General features: G+C 43.1%; 2 protein-coding genes across 7 annotated transcripts in view; one reads left to right on the forward strand and one right to left on the reverse strand.

Moving 5' to 3' along the window:
- Positions 1–2,188: 2,188 nt before the first annotated feature.
- id2b (inhibitor of DNA binding 2b) lies at positions 2,189–4,342 on the forward strand. The gene is made up of 3 exons (XM_055884476.1): positions 2,189–2,650; positions 3,134–3,195; positions 3,893–4,342. Exons 1-2 carry the CDS (start codon positions 2,258–2,260, stop codon positions 3,176–3,178), a joined length of 438 nt encoding a protein of 145 aa, XP_055740451.1. The 5' UTR covers positions 2,189–2,257; the 3' UTR covers positions 3,179–3,195; positions 3,893–4,342.
- Positions 4,343–4,911: 569 nt separating this feature from the next.
- The window catches only part of kidins220b (kinase D-interacting substrate 220b), a 42,027-nt gene continuing 30,846 nt past the window's right edge, over positions 4,912–16,092 (reverse strand). For 2 of the 6 annotated variants that reach the window (XM_055884470.1, XM_055884469.1), the window contains exons 26-31: positions 13,462–13,581; positions 12,620–12,652; positions 10,856–10,993; positions 10,670–10,768; positions 8,699–8,929; positions 4,912–7,435 (exon numbers count right to left, since the gene is read on the reverse strand). In XM_055884470.1, the coding sequence (XP_055740445.1) occupies positions 6,242–7,435; positions 8,699–8,929; positions 10,670–10,768; positions 10,856–10,993; positions 12,620–12,652; positions 13,462–13,581 (1,815 nt within the window). In that variant the 3' untranslated portion in view covers positions 4,912–6,241. The remainder of the gene's footprint in view (positions 7,436–8,698; positions 8,930–10,669; positions 10,769–10,855; positions 10,994–12,619; positions 12,653–13,461; positions 13,582–16,092) is intronic. The other 4 variants (XM_055884474.1, XM_055884471.1, XM_055884473.1 and 1 more) reach the window with 2 other exon arrangements.

The raw sequence follows: 16,092 nt of genomic DNA on the forward strand, positions 1-16,092 counted from the left end.
TTCCATTGTCTTAAATAGTTCTGAAAAGTACTTAAATTACTTTGACACTTAGACCTATACAGTGTTTATTTTAATTTTATTTAAACTTTTTTTAACTAGGCAAGTCAGTTAAGAACAAAATCTTATTTACAATGACAGCCTACCAAAAGGCAAAAGGCCTCCTGCAGGGACGAGGGCTGAGATTAAAAATAAAAATAAATTAAATAAAAATATAGGACAAAACCCACATCATGACAAGAGAGACAACACAACGCTACATAAAGAGAGACCTAAGACAACAACATAGCATGGTAGCAACACAACATGACAACAACATGGCAGCAGCACAACATGGTAGCAGCACAAAACAGGGAACAAATATTATTTGGCACAGACAACAGCACAAAGGGCAAGAAGGTAGAGACAACAATACGTTACACAAAGCAGCCACAACTGTCAGTAAGTGTCCATGATTGAGTCTTTGAATTAAGAGATTGTGATAAAACTGACCTTTAACAGAATGTGACTGGCAGAACGGGTGTTGTATGTGGAGGATGAGGGCTGCAGTAGATATCTCAGATAGGGGGGAGTGAGGCTTAAGACGGTTTTATAAATAAGCATCAACCAGTGGGTCTTGCGACGGTTATACAGAGATGATCAGTTTACAGAGGAGTATAGTGCAGTGATGTATCCTATAAGGAGCTTTGGTGGCAAATCTGATGGCCGAATGGTAAAGAACATCTAGCCGCTCGAGAGCACCCTTACCTGCCGATCTATAAATTACGTCTCCGTAATCTAGCATGGGTAGGATGGTCATGTGAATCAAGGTTAGTTTTGCAACTGGGGTGAAAGAGGAGCAATTACGATAGAGGAAACCAAGTCTAGATTTAACTTTAGCCTGCAGCTTTGATATGTGCTGAGAGAAGGACAGTGTACCATCCAGCCATACTCCCAAGTACTTGTATGAGGTGACTACCTCAAGCGCTACACCCTCAGAGGATGTAATCACACCTGTGGGGAGAGGGGCATTCTTCTTACCAAACCACATGACCGTTGTTTTGAGGGTGTTCAGAACAAGGTTAAGGGCATAGAAAGCTTGTTGGACACTAAGAAAGCTTTGTTGTAGGGCGTTTAAGTAGCCCATAAACCTGTAGCTGAAAACTACTGGATGCATGAGATATAAGCTCTATCCCAAAAGGCAGCCTATTCCCTATAGTGCACCACTTCTGACCAGTGCCATTAGGGATCTGATCAAAAGAAGTGCACTGTGTTGGAAATAGGTGCCAGTTGGGAGGCTGTGCTATTTTTTCACAACAAGCCCTTGGCATCTAGTACAGCTAGTGAATTAAGACAGTAAACAGATAGAAAACAGTAGTTCAGTTGTGTTGAGAAACTCAAACCACCAGTGCAGGTGTGTGGCTCCGGGCACTCCAGGCACTGTGAGAGCTCCATCTCTAGTCAGCTGAGAACCCGCGCGCTGACTGACAGCTCCCGTCGTCATAGCAGCCGCCAGAGCGGCGCCTGCCTGGCTTCAAGTGCTGCTGTGAATGGGATGCCGTCACAGCGCTGGCGCCAGGCAGTCGGTAGAAGTGGGAGCTTGCGGCGAAGCCAGGCAACTCGCTACAGCTACTGCAGTGTGAGTCCGTTGAGCTCTATGGTGCCAAGCAATCATGAGATTGGGTTCAACTTGGTCCAGTGGGTAAGAAATGGGGAAACTGCGCACAGCTTTAACGCATGGTAAAATTAACTCACTCCAGATGAGCTAGGGTCACGAAACGAAATAATGTGCAGTTTCCCTCTATGGAAAATAGGCCAATATAGGCTATCAATAGCTGGAACTGTAGGCTAATACATGGTTATTGGGGTGAACATCTCTGGTGAGTAACCTAATTGGCTCTGCGTAATTAGGAGGTAGTCTACATTTGGCACACTGATGTGCCTTTAGATCACCTATAGGCCCACAGCCAGAAGTAGCCTACAGACTCAGATGACTTCAAAATAGACTTTCACATGAACAGAGAAGAACATCACTTCAGTGCGCGCCTTCACATAACTTGCTCAAGAATGCGGAAAATATGGGCGGGGTGGACATGTGTGCTCCCTTTGAACCAATTCTATTGCTTTGGACAGTGATTGACACTTCCAGGAAGCCAATCTACGAGCAGTTCGAGCTGAGGCGCGACCAGCCCCGTCCACAAGGCTTATAAGAAGACTTGACAGCGTGCGCACTGCACTGATTGTATTTAGCGAAGTCTGGGCAAGGATATTTGCTTCTTTCATGCGTAATATCCTATCGCACTCAACTGTCATCATGAAAGCAATAAGTCCCGTGCGGTCTATGAGAAACAACATCACCAACTCGTCGGAACATACCCTCGGCATCGCCCGGAGCAAAAGCCCGATGGATGATCCTCTGAGTCTGCTGTACAATATGAACGACTGCTACACCAAGCTGAAAGAACTCGTGCCCAGCCTCCCGCAGAACAAGAACGTTAGTAAAATTGAGATATTGCAGCATGTTATAGACTATATATTAGACCTTCAGATTGCACTGGACTCTAGCGCAATCATCTCCAGCTGCCAACATCAGCAGCAGCGACCGGGACAGCCAGCATCACCCAGGAACCCCCTAGCAACCATCAACTCCGACATCAGCCTGGTCACCTTTCAGGTAAAATTACGAATAGTATAGAATAACTTCATTTTTTTCCCAATGAGGGAACTTCTGTTTTGGAGTGGTTCAGAAAAATACCCTAACATAAACATAGTAGGCTATACAGAAAGAAACTAGCTTGTTCAATTGGAGTTCCTATATTTTGATGTAGCCTAACTCATATGACATGTACATTATTCATGTAGTCTATGTAATATGCTTACTTTGGTTAAAAGGCTTACAGGCTTATATTCAAATATTTATTTGATTCTCTCCAAAGCAGCCTTATATTTTGCTTCACATAAATCTGTAAAAATGTACTAAATCTTTTACATTTGATTAAGTGCCACCGTTGGTTATTGTACAAGTTACAGCTTGGTGGTGAATGAATAGAAACCTAATAGAAACTAGTCCACAGCCACTGTACTAACTCAGCAATGCCAGTAGCCTCGATTTGTAAACAGTGATATTGAACAGTGGTTGTCTTGTGTGTTTTCGCAGTCAAATGACCAGCTCCCCAAAGAGACAGAGACTGATGACCGCTAAACTCCCCCTCTGACTGGGTAAGTATTTCCTTTAATACTGCCATTTTTGCATCCATTTCCATCTGGAAAAGTCATTTTGTTGAGCGGTAAAAGAAAAGGTGCGCTCAAATGGGTCAAAACTTTAAGGACATAGAGACTTGGTACCAGTTACACTTTGAAAAGGGTAGTCCATGGACTGTTATATTGTTGACTTGACTGACATTTGACACCACTGATTAACCTACCTGTATCATGATATCATAGGCTCTGGCTACATAATAGACTGGATGGCTACTCCAGTGAGTGGTTGTGTGGGTTCTGAAAACTACTGGTCTGTAGATAATTGTCTGTAAGTAAAAGCAGGCGCCAGCCAGCATCATTATAGCAAGTGTAGATCTATTCCCACGTTGTACTTAGAGGTTGTCAGGATGTTACTTATTCCGCCGACTGTGTCGACGCCTCCATCTGGTGCTCAGGGATTGCCCAGTATTTCAGCCTGTGTGTCCCAAATGGCACCCTATTTCCTTAAGTAGTGCCCTGTGGGCCCGGTTTAAAAGTAGTGCGCTACATAGGGAAAAGGGTGCCATTTGGGACAGACTTCCACCAGTATTTCAGTGTTTGGTTAAAGTAGAAAAAGAACTGTGGCTTCCTCTCAGGCGCCAGTCTGACTGTCCAGTTCCCTGTCTGTCCTTTAGCCTGGCTTCTCTCTAAATGTTACTCTCTTTTCTCTCCCCAGTCTATTACAGGTGTGTTTTAAACAGGACACCATGTTCACCTCCACTGGCTGGCTGGATTTCCTCTTGACTTAAGTTTTTATTTTTTCCTAAAAGGAGATACATGTATGTGTTTTAAAGTTTTTATTTATCTACTGGCCTTTTATTTTTTCTTTCAACGGAAGAATGATCTCTCACCAACAATGGAAACACAAGGACAGAATAACTGACTGAAAAGAAAACTTTCGATGACAGGATTCTGCTTTTTCCTGGGCAGGTGGTGCATGAAACACAGGAGAACTCTCTAAATGTTTGCTGTTTCTTACGGACGGACTAATGGACACTCACTGTATATAAATGTTAAGACAAAAATCATGCCTGTATAGTATCAGATTGGTTGCAGAGAATATAATGAGGAATATTGTAAATTGCACTTTTATACAATAATAAATTAGATTCCTTATACTGTACAATTGTTAATATCCATACTATGTTTTATGAGGGATTATATTGGAACTTTGTAAGTGGTGTAAATATACAAATTTCCAACTGACAATTTTCAACATTGTCACTGGACTTTCTCTTCCATTGAAGGATGGTGGAACTGCATTCCATCTAACTTGCTTTTAAATGTATCCAAAAGATTCAGACCATCATTAGGAAGACCACATAACAAGGCTCAATGTATTGCAGTTACTAATCATATCCAGTTATCCAGGATGGTGTGCTGGTGCCCATCTAGTCACTGGTAGTTCTCTGTAGCTCAGTTGGTAGAGCATGACGCTTTCAATGCCAGGGAAGTGGGTTTGATTCCCGGGACAACCCATACATAAATAACTGATGCCCCATGACTGTAAGTTGCTTTGGATAAAATCGCATATTAGATTATTACATATTAAGATGCTTACTATTTTTGCATGGGTGGAGCACGCCTCCTGCTGGTGGACGTTAAGAAGAAACTGCTATATGAGAAAACATACTGGTCCAAACATATCATTTCCAACACGCCTACATGGGAACAAACAAGAGGTCAGACTCTGTATACGGCCAACATCCAGATTTTATTTTTCAGTCCGATTCATGTCTGATGGCAAAATTCACTTATTTTCCTTTATAGATAGAATCCCCTATTTTCTTATTTTTTTTCTCCAACACGGTTTACATCAGACTGGGTAAAATACACCACAGAACATCACAGTGCATCGCACGGGTCATAATCTGTAGCCAGATTTGTGAATCCGATGCCATCTGCTTATCAAATGTATACTTCAATGGCATTGGATACATAGCACTAGTGTTACGGGACGAGACAGACCATGACAACATTTAATAAACCAAAATGATTTTACAACCACTGTTCATTACAAAGAAGCGTACATACAGTCCAATTTATCACATGGCGAATGCAACTGAATTTTTCTGGAGATCACTAACTTTTCTGAACATACTTCTCATTCTAAATGTTTTCTTAAAACACTTATTGTCACATATTAGTGTCAACGTCCCCTCCCTTTAATCCTCAACTGTTTGTTAGTGTTGTAAGGAGGGCCCATAGGACTGGTCAAAAGTTGTGCACTTTATAGGGAATAGGGTGACATTTGGGATGCAAACATAGTTAAAAGTCCTGTGGCTATAGCAACATTGCAGAACAGTTCAGTTGAGTCTCCTCCATGACATTTGCTGAGACATGGCAAACACAGATCCTACACACACACTTTTGTTCAATTTGGCTCACGTGTTCATTTGCATTTATTCTTTCAACGATCTTCTATTGTACAGAACCCACAAGCTCCGTACATCACTAGTTGACACACATAGGCAGCAGCAGCTAATAATAATACTGTTGGCACATGCTCCTAGACTGGTCCCGGATAGATTCGTGCTCTTGTCAATCCCTTGGCATGACAATGAGTGACAAGAAGTTGGCCTGATAGCACAAACAGACTGGCCCTCAAGCTTAAAATGCTTGCTCTAGTGCAGGACAATTCACAGATAGTTGTTACAGTATAATTGACAACTAATTACATACAGTAAGTAACTACCAATATAGTTAGTATGGGTCACTTCACTTCAGATGATAAAAATACACAATACAACATCAGTACGCTGCCTCTACAGTACATAGTAGCCTCGTGAAACCAGACTGACCGTTGCGCTCTCCTTTTATTTCACTAAAGTAAAACAGAATGTGAGCGCGCAAAATCAGGCCGGTTTAACGAGGTTATCTACGTAGTACACACCTAGGAACATATAGCATTTCGCTAGCCAAAGTACCTTGCTACTCATGCGTTGTTCAGACTACCACACCAAAGATCTACTGACTGAGTGCTCTCCAGGGGTCTCCCTCCTGGGTACGACGTGGGCGGGGAGGCTCACAGGATGCTCTCGCGCTCCTCTCCGAAGGTGACAGTGTCGGAGGACACACTGGTGATCTCTGGGGGATCCCCGGGGTTCAGCCCCCGCTTTAGGTGCACCACGCGCACATTCTCGTTGTGCGGCCCGGACTTGGTGGTGCCGGAACCCGGGGAGACGATGATCTCGCTGGTGGAGGAGGAGGTAGGGGTGGAGCAGGTAGTGTCGGTCGACCCCACCGGAGCACTCTGCCCTGGGCACCGCTGCTGCTGGGCGTTGGTGTTATTGTTGAGGGTGGTGTTGCTGGGCGTGCGGTTCAGGTTGTAGCTCTTGGACGAGGGCCAGCTCTCTTCGGGGCTGCTGGCCAGCAGGCTGCACTGGTCCTCGGAGCAGATGGACATGCGGGCCACGGCCGGGTCCTGGAGACCACTCAGGCTGCTGGGCAGACCCCTCTTCCTGGCTGCCAGGCTCTGGCTCTCCTCCTGGTCCAGGTCGATGAGGTTGGCCCTTTCCAGCTGGGAAAGGTCGGCCTCCTCGTCCTGCAGAGAGTGGTTGGGGGAGCTCTCATTGGACCGCATGCCAGAGTCCGACGAATCCTTCTTATCCAGCATGGCATCGGAGAGATATTCTTTCCCCTTAGCCAGGACCAGGGAGCTGCTGCAGGAGGATGCTTTGGTTTCACCGGGCTTCTTCCCGTCGCCCAGGAGAGGAGTGTCGGAGTTCTCTGAATCCTCATCGTCGCTGGTCAGCTTCTGGTAACGCAGCCCGCCGGTGGCCTTCAACTTGAGATCGGTGGCTCCCAGAAACAGGCCGCTCCCCCTGTCGCTGGAACCGGAGGCCTTGCGGCCCAGCAGGGTTTTGGAGGAGCCATGGGGGTCCTGCTTCTCATCTTCCTCTGTGATGGGGTCCAGGGCGGCTTCAGCGTTGGTGAAGTCTGGGGCGTCTACAGCGGGGGGCTTGGTGGTGCTCCTCTTGGCAGTAGCCTTGTCCTTGGTCTTATCTTCGGAGCTGGAGGAGGTCATGAACTGGTTTGGGTGGGGCTGGACGGGCTTCTCTCCCCCGCCTCCGCCCACCTCCAGCGTGGCCATCTGGGCGATGTACTCCTGGTAGGCGTTGCGGTACTCGGATTGCTGCTTTTCAGTCAGCTTGACGATGTCGTTGGACGACTCCGGGGAGTTGAGGCTGGACATGCTGGGGGTGCGGTGGGTCGGGGCCTGGGGAGAGGGGAGGTTATGGAACATTACATTTAATAGAGTAAGACATGGAAAGACTGAGGAGGGCCTAGATCTGTGGTCACTACTGTTCTGTTCAAAAGTTTTAGAAAGCCTACTCATTCAAGGGTTTTTCTTTATTTTTACTATTTTCTACATTGTAGAATAATAGTGAAGACATCAAAGCTATGAAATAACATATATGGAATCACGTAGTAACCAAATAAGTGTTAAACAAATCTAAATATATATTATATTTGAGATTCTTCAAATAGCCACGTTTGCCTTGATGACAGCTTCGCACACTCTTGGCATTCTTTCAACCAGCTTCATGAGGTAGTCACCTGGAATGCATTTCAATTAAAAGGTGTGCCTTGTTAATTTGTGGAATTTCTTTCCTTCTCCATGCATTTGAGCCAATCAGTTGTGTTGTGACAAGGTAGTGCGGGTATACAGAAGATAGCCCTATTTGGTAAAAGACCAAGTCCCTATTATGGTAGGAACAGCTCAAATGAAACAAAGAGAAACAACAGTCCATCATTACTTTAAGACATGAAGGTCAGTCAATATGGAAAATGTCAAGAACTTTGAAAGTTTCTTGAAGTGCAGTCTTCTTGGTTTGGGCTTAGTGGGACATTTGTTTTTCAACTGGACAATGACCCAACACACCTCCAGGCTGTGTAAGGGCTATTTGACCAAAAAGGAGAGTGATGGAGTGCTGCATCAGATGACCTGGCCTCCACACTCACCCGACCTCAACCAAATTGAGATGGTTTGGGATGAGTCGGACTGCATAGTGAAGGTAAAGCAGCCAAAATGTGCTCAGCATATGTGAGAACTCCTTCAAGACTGTTGGAAAAGCATTCCAGGTGAAGCTGGTTGAGAGAATGCCAAGAGTGTGCAAAGCTGCAAACAAGGCAAAGGGTGGCTATTTGAAGAATCTCAAATATATTTTGATTTGTTTAACACTTATTTGGTTATTACATGATTCCATATGTGTTATGTCATAGTTCCGATGTCTTTACTATTATTCTACAATGTAGAAAATAGTAAAAATAAAGAAAAACCCTTGATAAGTAGGTGTTCTAAAACTTTTGACCGGTAGCGTACATGAAGACAAATATGCTATCATTTGGTTTACATACAGGTCAGCGGCTTAAATTACGGTTATGTGCATATAGTTATTCAATACCAGTCTTTCTGTCAATGTAATATAATGATGTAATATAGACCTCTCTACAATGGAAAATACCACCAGTCACTCACCATCCATGTGTTGTTGCTGTGCCTGGGAGGCTCATCCAGTCCCACGTTGCTTAGCTCCTCAAAGCTCAGGTTGAAGCTGTACATCGGTGAGTTGGCGTCGAGGTTGGCGGCGCCAGCTTGGGGCGGGGCGACCTGGCGCCTCGGTTCCCCGTGGGCAGCCACACTGCTGCCCATCTCGCTGGGAGCCTCCTCATGAAGCACCTGGCTCTCCACATGACGCATCTCCAACACCTAGAAGAAGAAGATGTAGGAGGAGGACTACAGATGACTGGGTTTAGGGTGTCCAATCAAAAACACATATTTTGACCAATGGGTAAAATTATAACCCTTTAAGAAAACCAAACCTCATGTCTCTATAGTAATCTGTTAAAAAGTTATTGGAGTTTTTACCCTTGTAGAATGGCCAGAATTATGGTGACTAAATCAATGGAGGCCAGAGAATAAGTGTGGTCAAAAATCTGGAAAATTGCATCATGTCAGCTAGGCTGGATTCTGTGCAAGAATTAAGGCTACAGGCTACCTGACAGGCTCACTTTCCTGTTGAACTCGTTATCTTTTTTTATTGAATTGCAGGATATTAAACAATATGGATGTTACGGCGTTCCTTCTCCTCTTCATCCGAAGAGGAGGAGCAGGGATTGAACCAAGATGCAGCAGATTGTGAATACATAATATTTATTTAGGACAACGACGAAACACGGGAAAACACTTGGAATGATACAAAATAACAAAACGAAAACGTAGACAGACCTGAACTATACGAACTTACATATAACACGAAGAACGCACGAACAGGGAAAATAGACTACACAAAAAGAACGATGTACAAACAAACCGAACAGTCCCGTGACAAACACTGACACAGGAGACAACCACCCACAACGAACACTGTGAAACAACCTACCTAAATATGACTCTCAATTAGAGGAAAACGCAAAACACCTGCCTCTAATTAAGAGCCATACCAGGCAACCCTTAAACCAACATAGAAACAGAAAACATAGAATGCCCACCCAAACTCACGTCCTGACCAACTAACACATACAACAAACTAACAGAAATAGGTCAGGAACGTGACAATAGAGGTAAGATGGATATTTATTTTGAAACATGACATGTAGTATTTTCATATTTTAGCATATGCTTTTCATATGTAACTGGAAATTCCTGTTATTTTTCAAATATTTCTCACAAAAACAAACGTAATCGCTGTGAAATGTCAATGGAGCACTGAATTTACAGATGTAGGATCTTAATTTGACCTCTCTTTTGTTGCTGACAATTTTCCCGCACAGCCGGAAATGCAATCTTGTAGTGTACCCAAGGTTTAAAAAGACTTCTAAAGTTTGAAATTCCACTCTAAAATGTCAGACTTGATTTGCCCTAACGAAGAATGTATTAACCCCTACAAAAAAATTTAAATTAATTATGATCCACATAATAATTTACATTTCCTGTTGCTGCAAGATTATGTTCCTTCTGTAGCAAACTGGCTCAAATTAAGATCCTACATCTGTATAAGCTTTTTATTTTCAAAGCCTTTTACATTTAATTCAGCTCGTGTCATGCTAATTTTGCGTTTTGTGATCCGCAGAAACAACTTTGTAGACAACGACCACAAAATGTAAAAGTGACAAAAGTTGTCACGAGAAACCTGCACAGCTATGTCAACAGAGCTCGGTGCTTATCATTGGATGTATTAGGTACGAAATTCAACTCTTTGGATATAATGTTAATGATTTGTTAGAGAAAGACCCCACTGAACGATTCAGAACATTAATAATATTTGGCAATTTTATAACATAAGGAGGTGAAATTTCATCACCAAAGCGCATTTTGGGCAGAGTGTGTAGACACCCTACTGAGTTAAGAACCATACTGTAACAGCAGTGTCGACTGTTAAAGCGGATGGTAAATACACTACACAATAAAAGAAACAGGTAAGAGCAAAGTTAGAGCCAAAGTACTCACAGTTCCTCTGAAGAGCTGCCAGTCTCCAAAGTTCATTTTCATCTCATTCTTCAGTTCATCGATGTTGCACTGGGTCAGAACTCTGCCGTTCACATTAGCCTGAGGGAGAGAAGCGTGAGGGAGAGATGAGGGAGAGATGGTTAATGGGGGGATTCCAGAAATACTCTCTCTCTCTCTCAAGCTCACCTTCTTGATGGTGGCTGTGTACTGGACCAGCATGCTCTGGTCGATGCCATCGATCTGCTTGACGCGCTCACACACTGCGTCTGTGTTCATGGAGCTCAGGAGGATGACCGGGGTGGCCGACACCACAGAGGCAGAACCCTGACACACACACACACACAATACACACAACCAGGTCCAGAACACATTGTCAATGACAGGATACAGCTGAAGGACAAAACCTGAGTGAATAGCTATTTGATGGACGTTAGAATTCTGAATACAATTTCTCCCTTTTCAAGTTATTACGTATCTCACTATTGTAGTATGCTCTGCCAGTCTGGGTAAAAATGGAACAACATAGAATGAAATAAAATAAGAGTTCCATGCTGAAACTCCGCTCAAACCTGCAAAGGTAAAGGCATGGTATAGGGGAGAGTAACACGAAGAGAACGTAGGCCACATAAACCCTTAGTAGGTACAGTATGAGAGAAATATAATATCTGATCTATAATGGGTTGTTGATGAGAGTGCCGTTATCCTAGGGTGAGTATGGCATGATACAGTATGGAGTATGGTACAGTATGGCAATGGGATGTGGACTATGGGTTATTAGAGGTTGTCACGGCATTAGGCCCAGACCAAACGTTGTCAGTGAGTGGATGAGAGAATAGTGTATGGTAAAACACCTTGGATGTTATTTGTGAGGAGGAAATGACATCACTTCCTGTTATCTGTAAAGTATTACTACTACTAGGTTACTCACAAAGGCAAGAGTTAGACCATAGAAATAGAATCACTATAACGGATATCCCCTCAGACCATTGAATTGACTTGAACGAGGATGTCCGTTCTAGTGATTCTATTTCTTTGAGTTAGATATGACACCACACATCTCACCAAAGATGAATGGAGAAAATATTACTGGTAAGTGATACACATCTAGTGCTAGATTGCTGTGATGCTAGTATGGATAGAATGCACACAGCAATAAAATGGGGCATGGCTATTATTTATTCAAACAGGTTAGTTTCAGGTCTTTTTGAAACCACAGGCAATGCCACTGACTGAGTAGAAGGGCTGTCCTCATAGGACATGTCGACTTTGATGAGGTGGGAGTGTGTGAGGGTTTGTGGTAAGGAGAGGACTTTAGCTAATGTTTGAAACGCTTATAGAGACTGTAAAAGTGACTAAATCAAACATGTTACAAATCTACAATGTATCTTACAAGGTTCCAAAACGTGTAATTGTAAATAGGTCTTAAGCAGTATTGCAATATTAAGGACAGAAGCACTATGAGCAGATCAAATATTTCACGCGGCCTTGTAGTGTTCAGTATCTACATCAGTTAGCATCCTAACAAGAGAGCTGGAGCGTCGCAACAACAGTCCGTATTTTAGCTGCAACACTGGAAGCGTAGCTTTTGCAGCCACGAGAAGAACGCGAGACACTTTATCAAGTGTTCTTGGGCGTGAGCGGCATGTCAAATTCTTTAAGTAGAACCGAGCAACACAAACTTCTCGCGGAGCCGCGCCGCTTACGCCCAGGTTTCATTGACATGAATGGGAGAGTCTCGTGCTCTGAAAAAGTTACTCGCCCCGTGTAGCACGCCTGTAACTCCCGGTTCCCATTTGAGAGAGTAGGCTAGAGTTCCAAAGGTGCATGCTAGGACTGTGGTCAGATCACTTCCGGAAGGGGTTAGTTTGTCGGGCTAGGTAGTAGGAGGGCAGCATTAGCGAAGGGAGTAAAAAGCCGGAGTTAGGGACAAAAATCAGATGATTTCAGTACCTGCTTCTTTTTCAAAGACGGTACCTTTAACGGCTTGGAGAGGAGGAGAGAGAATGAGAGGTGGCAAGAGAGAGGGAAAGGTGAGGAGGGAGTGGCATACAGCAGGCGTTCATCAGGGATGGATGTGGATAGAGAACATTAGGAAGACATACAGCTGACGACATCATCGTTGTAGAGGAGAAACAACATTAAGGAGGCAGACATCTTCAAGACAGGAAATAGAGAGAAAGAGAGAGAGATTAAGAGAGTGAATTGAGAGAGTGAGAGAAATAAAAAGCAAGAGTGGAGAGAGAGAGATAGAGACAGAAATACAAAGAAAGAGAGTGGAGCGAGAGAAAGGGGGCATGTCTTCATCATGAGAATGAGAAAAAAAATTGATATCTGCAGGGTTCAGTGGTTTTTAGGACAGTCTGATGCTGAGGTAGCAAGGTCATTGTGTTTCTGTGTTTGTGACGAAGAAAAAGAGCAGCATGTTTTTGTAAAAGAGAGATGTGTTTCTTGTGAAATTAACTTCTCTCTTAGAATCTACTAGCACCGACTTTGCTCATAACTTCTTTATTGAGCAAAAATGTACTTCCCACGACTGTGATATGTTGTCGTCTCACCTAGCTATCTTAAGATGAATGCACTAACTGTAAGTCACTATGGATAAGGTAAATGACAAAAGTGTGAAATGTAAAATCCGATCAGAATGTTCTGATGTTTAAACAATCTGAATCAGAAGGTTCAAGCAAGCATGTAGAAGCTAATTAAATGTACATGTTTATACATCCAGAGATGGCATTCTAGATGCACTACTTCTATCTATGCACTATGACGTACTGGCTAAGTCTAATACTTACGTGTCCACTGCTCGGATCCCGGGGAAAGCCACTTTTATGTGGGAATGGACGTGGTGGAGGTGCATGAACAGTGCCCACGTACTGGCGTGGCAGCTGGTAAACATGATGGGGGAAATATGGCTGGAGGGAGGGGGGGAATACCAGGGAGATAGGAAACACGTTTAACATGGGGTAAAATCAAATAAAAACAACACTTAAAGGTGTCTGATGATGAGATATGAGATACAGACTGAGGCAAATAGAATTCAATTAAAACAGGCAAATTAAATACATTCACAGCAAGTCAAATACACTGTATGTATGCATATAGTGACTTCAGAAAGTATTCACACCCCTTGACTTTTTCTACATTTTGTTGTTTTACAACCTGGATTTTGGGCCTACACACAATACAGCACAATGTCAAAGTGGAATTATGTTTTTCAATTTTTTTACAAATTAATAAAAAATGAAAAGCTGAAATGTCGTGAGTCAATAAGTATTCAACCACATTGTCATGGCAAGCCTAAATAAGTTCAGGTGTAAAAATGTGCTTAACAAGGTTATATGGACTCTGTGTGCAATAATAGTGTTCAACATGTTTTTTTAATGACTACCAAATTTCTGTACCCCACACATACAAACACAGGTTCAACCGCAAAGACCAGGGAGATTTTCCAATGACTCGCAAAGAAGGGCACCTCTTGGTAGATGGGTACATTTTAAAAAAAGCAGACATTGAATATCCCTTTGAGCATGGTGAAATTATTAATTACACTTTGGATGTTGTATCAATACACCCAGTCACTACAAAGATACAGGCGTCCTTCCTAACTCAGTTCCCGGAGAGGAAGGAAACTGCTCACAGATTTCACCATGAGGCGAATGGTGACTTTAACAGTTACAGAGTTTAATGGCTCTGATTAGAGAAAACTGAGAATGGATCAACAACATTGTAGTTACTCCACAATACTAACCTGACTGACAGAGTGAAAAGAAGGAAGCCTGTACAGAATAAAACTATTCCAAAACATGCATCCTGTTTGCATTAAGGCACTAAAGTAAAACTGAGACAGACTCATCCATTGCTTAAAAATATTACATGTTTGCATCAAGGCACTAAAGTAATACTGCAAAAAAATATGAAAAATTAACTTCATGCCCTAAATATAAAGCGTTATGTTTACGGCAAATTCAATACAACACATCACTTGAGTACCACTCTTTAATATTTTCAAGCATGGTGATGGCTGCATGGATGGCTGCATGGGTATGCTTGTCATCAGCAAGGACTAGAGAGTTTTGTTTAGGATAAAAAGATACAGATTAGAGCTGAGCCCAGGCAAAATCATAGAGGAAAACCTTGTTCAGTCTGCTTTCCAACAGACACTGGGAGACAAATTTACCACTCAACAGGACAATAACCTAAAACGCAAGACCAAATATAAACTGAAGTTGCTTACAAAGACAACATTGAATGTTCGTCCTAGTTACAGTTCGGCTCGAAAATCTATGGCAAGACTTGAAAATGGCTGTCTAGCAATGCTCAACAACTTGACAGAGCTTGAATATTTTTTTTTAAGAATAATGTGCAAATATTGTACAATCCAGGTGGGCGAAGCCCTGTTTTTGTTTTTTTGTTACTTTTACTCCTTTTTCTCCCCAATTTTGTGGTATCCAATTGGTAGTTACACTCTTGTCTCATCGCTGCAACTCCCGTACAGACTCGGGAGAGGCAAAGGTCGAGAGCCGTGCGTCCTCTGAAACACAACTGCTTCTTCCTCTGAAACACAACAAGCCGCACTGCTTCTTGACACAATGCCCAATTAACCCGGAAGTCAGCCACATCAATGTGTCGGAAAAGACCATACACCTGGCGACCGTGTCAGCGTGCATTGTGCCCGGCCAGCCACAGGAGTAGCTTGTGCGCGATGGGATAAGGACATCCCTGCCGACCCAACCCTCCCCTAACCCGGACGACGCTGGGCCAATTGTGCGCCGCATGGGTCTCCCGGTCGCGGCCGGCTGCGACAGAGCCTGGACTCGAACCCAGAATCTCTAGTGGCACAGCTAGGACTGCGATGCAGTGTCTTAGACCACTGCGCCACGAGACTTACCCAAAAAGACGTACAGCTGTAATCGCTGCCAATGGTGATTCTAAATTGTATTACTCAGGGATATTTCTGTATTTAATTTTCAATATATTTGCAAAATTTCTAAAAACATGTTTTCACTTTGTCATTATTGGGGTACTGTGTGTAGATGGGTGAGAGAAAATACATATATTTAATTTATTTTGAATTCAGGCTGTAACACAACAAAATGTGGAATAAGTCAAGGGGTATGAATACTTCCTGAAGGCACCGTGTGTATGTTACATTACAGATAACTGAAACATTACAAAACTGTAAATAACATGACAGCTCTGTAAATGATATACCAAAAGTGTCCCGCAAAGTGAGAAGGAGGACGATAACATAAAAATGATTGGAAGGGTGGTGGGCAATGTAGGCAAAGTCATAGGGTTGAGGTTCGAAGCTGTTTGAATGATTTGAATGATGTCTGTTTGAATGAATGATGTCTGTTTGAATGAATGATGTCTGTTTGAATAAATGATGTCTGTTTGAATAAATGATGTCTGTTTGAATAAAT

Source organism: Salvelinus fontinalis, chromosome 27, assembly GCF_029448725.1.
Source record: "Salvelinus fontinalis isolate EN_2023a chromosome 27, ASM2944872v1, whole genome shotgun sequence".
NCBI classification, from domain to species: domain Eukaryota; kingdom Metazoa; phylum Chordata; class Actinopteri; order Salmoniformes; family Salmonidae; genus Salvelinus; species Salvelinus fontinalis.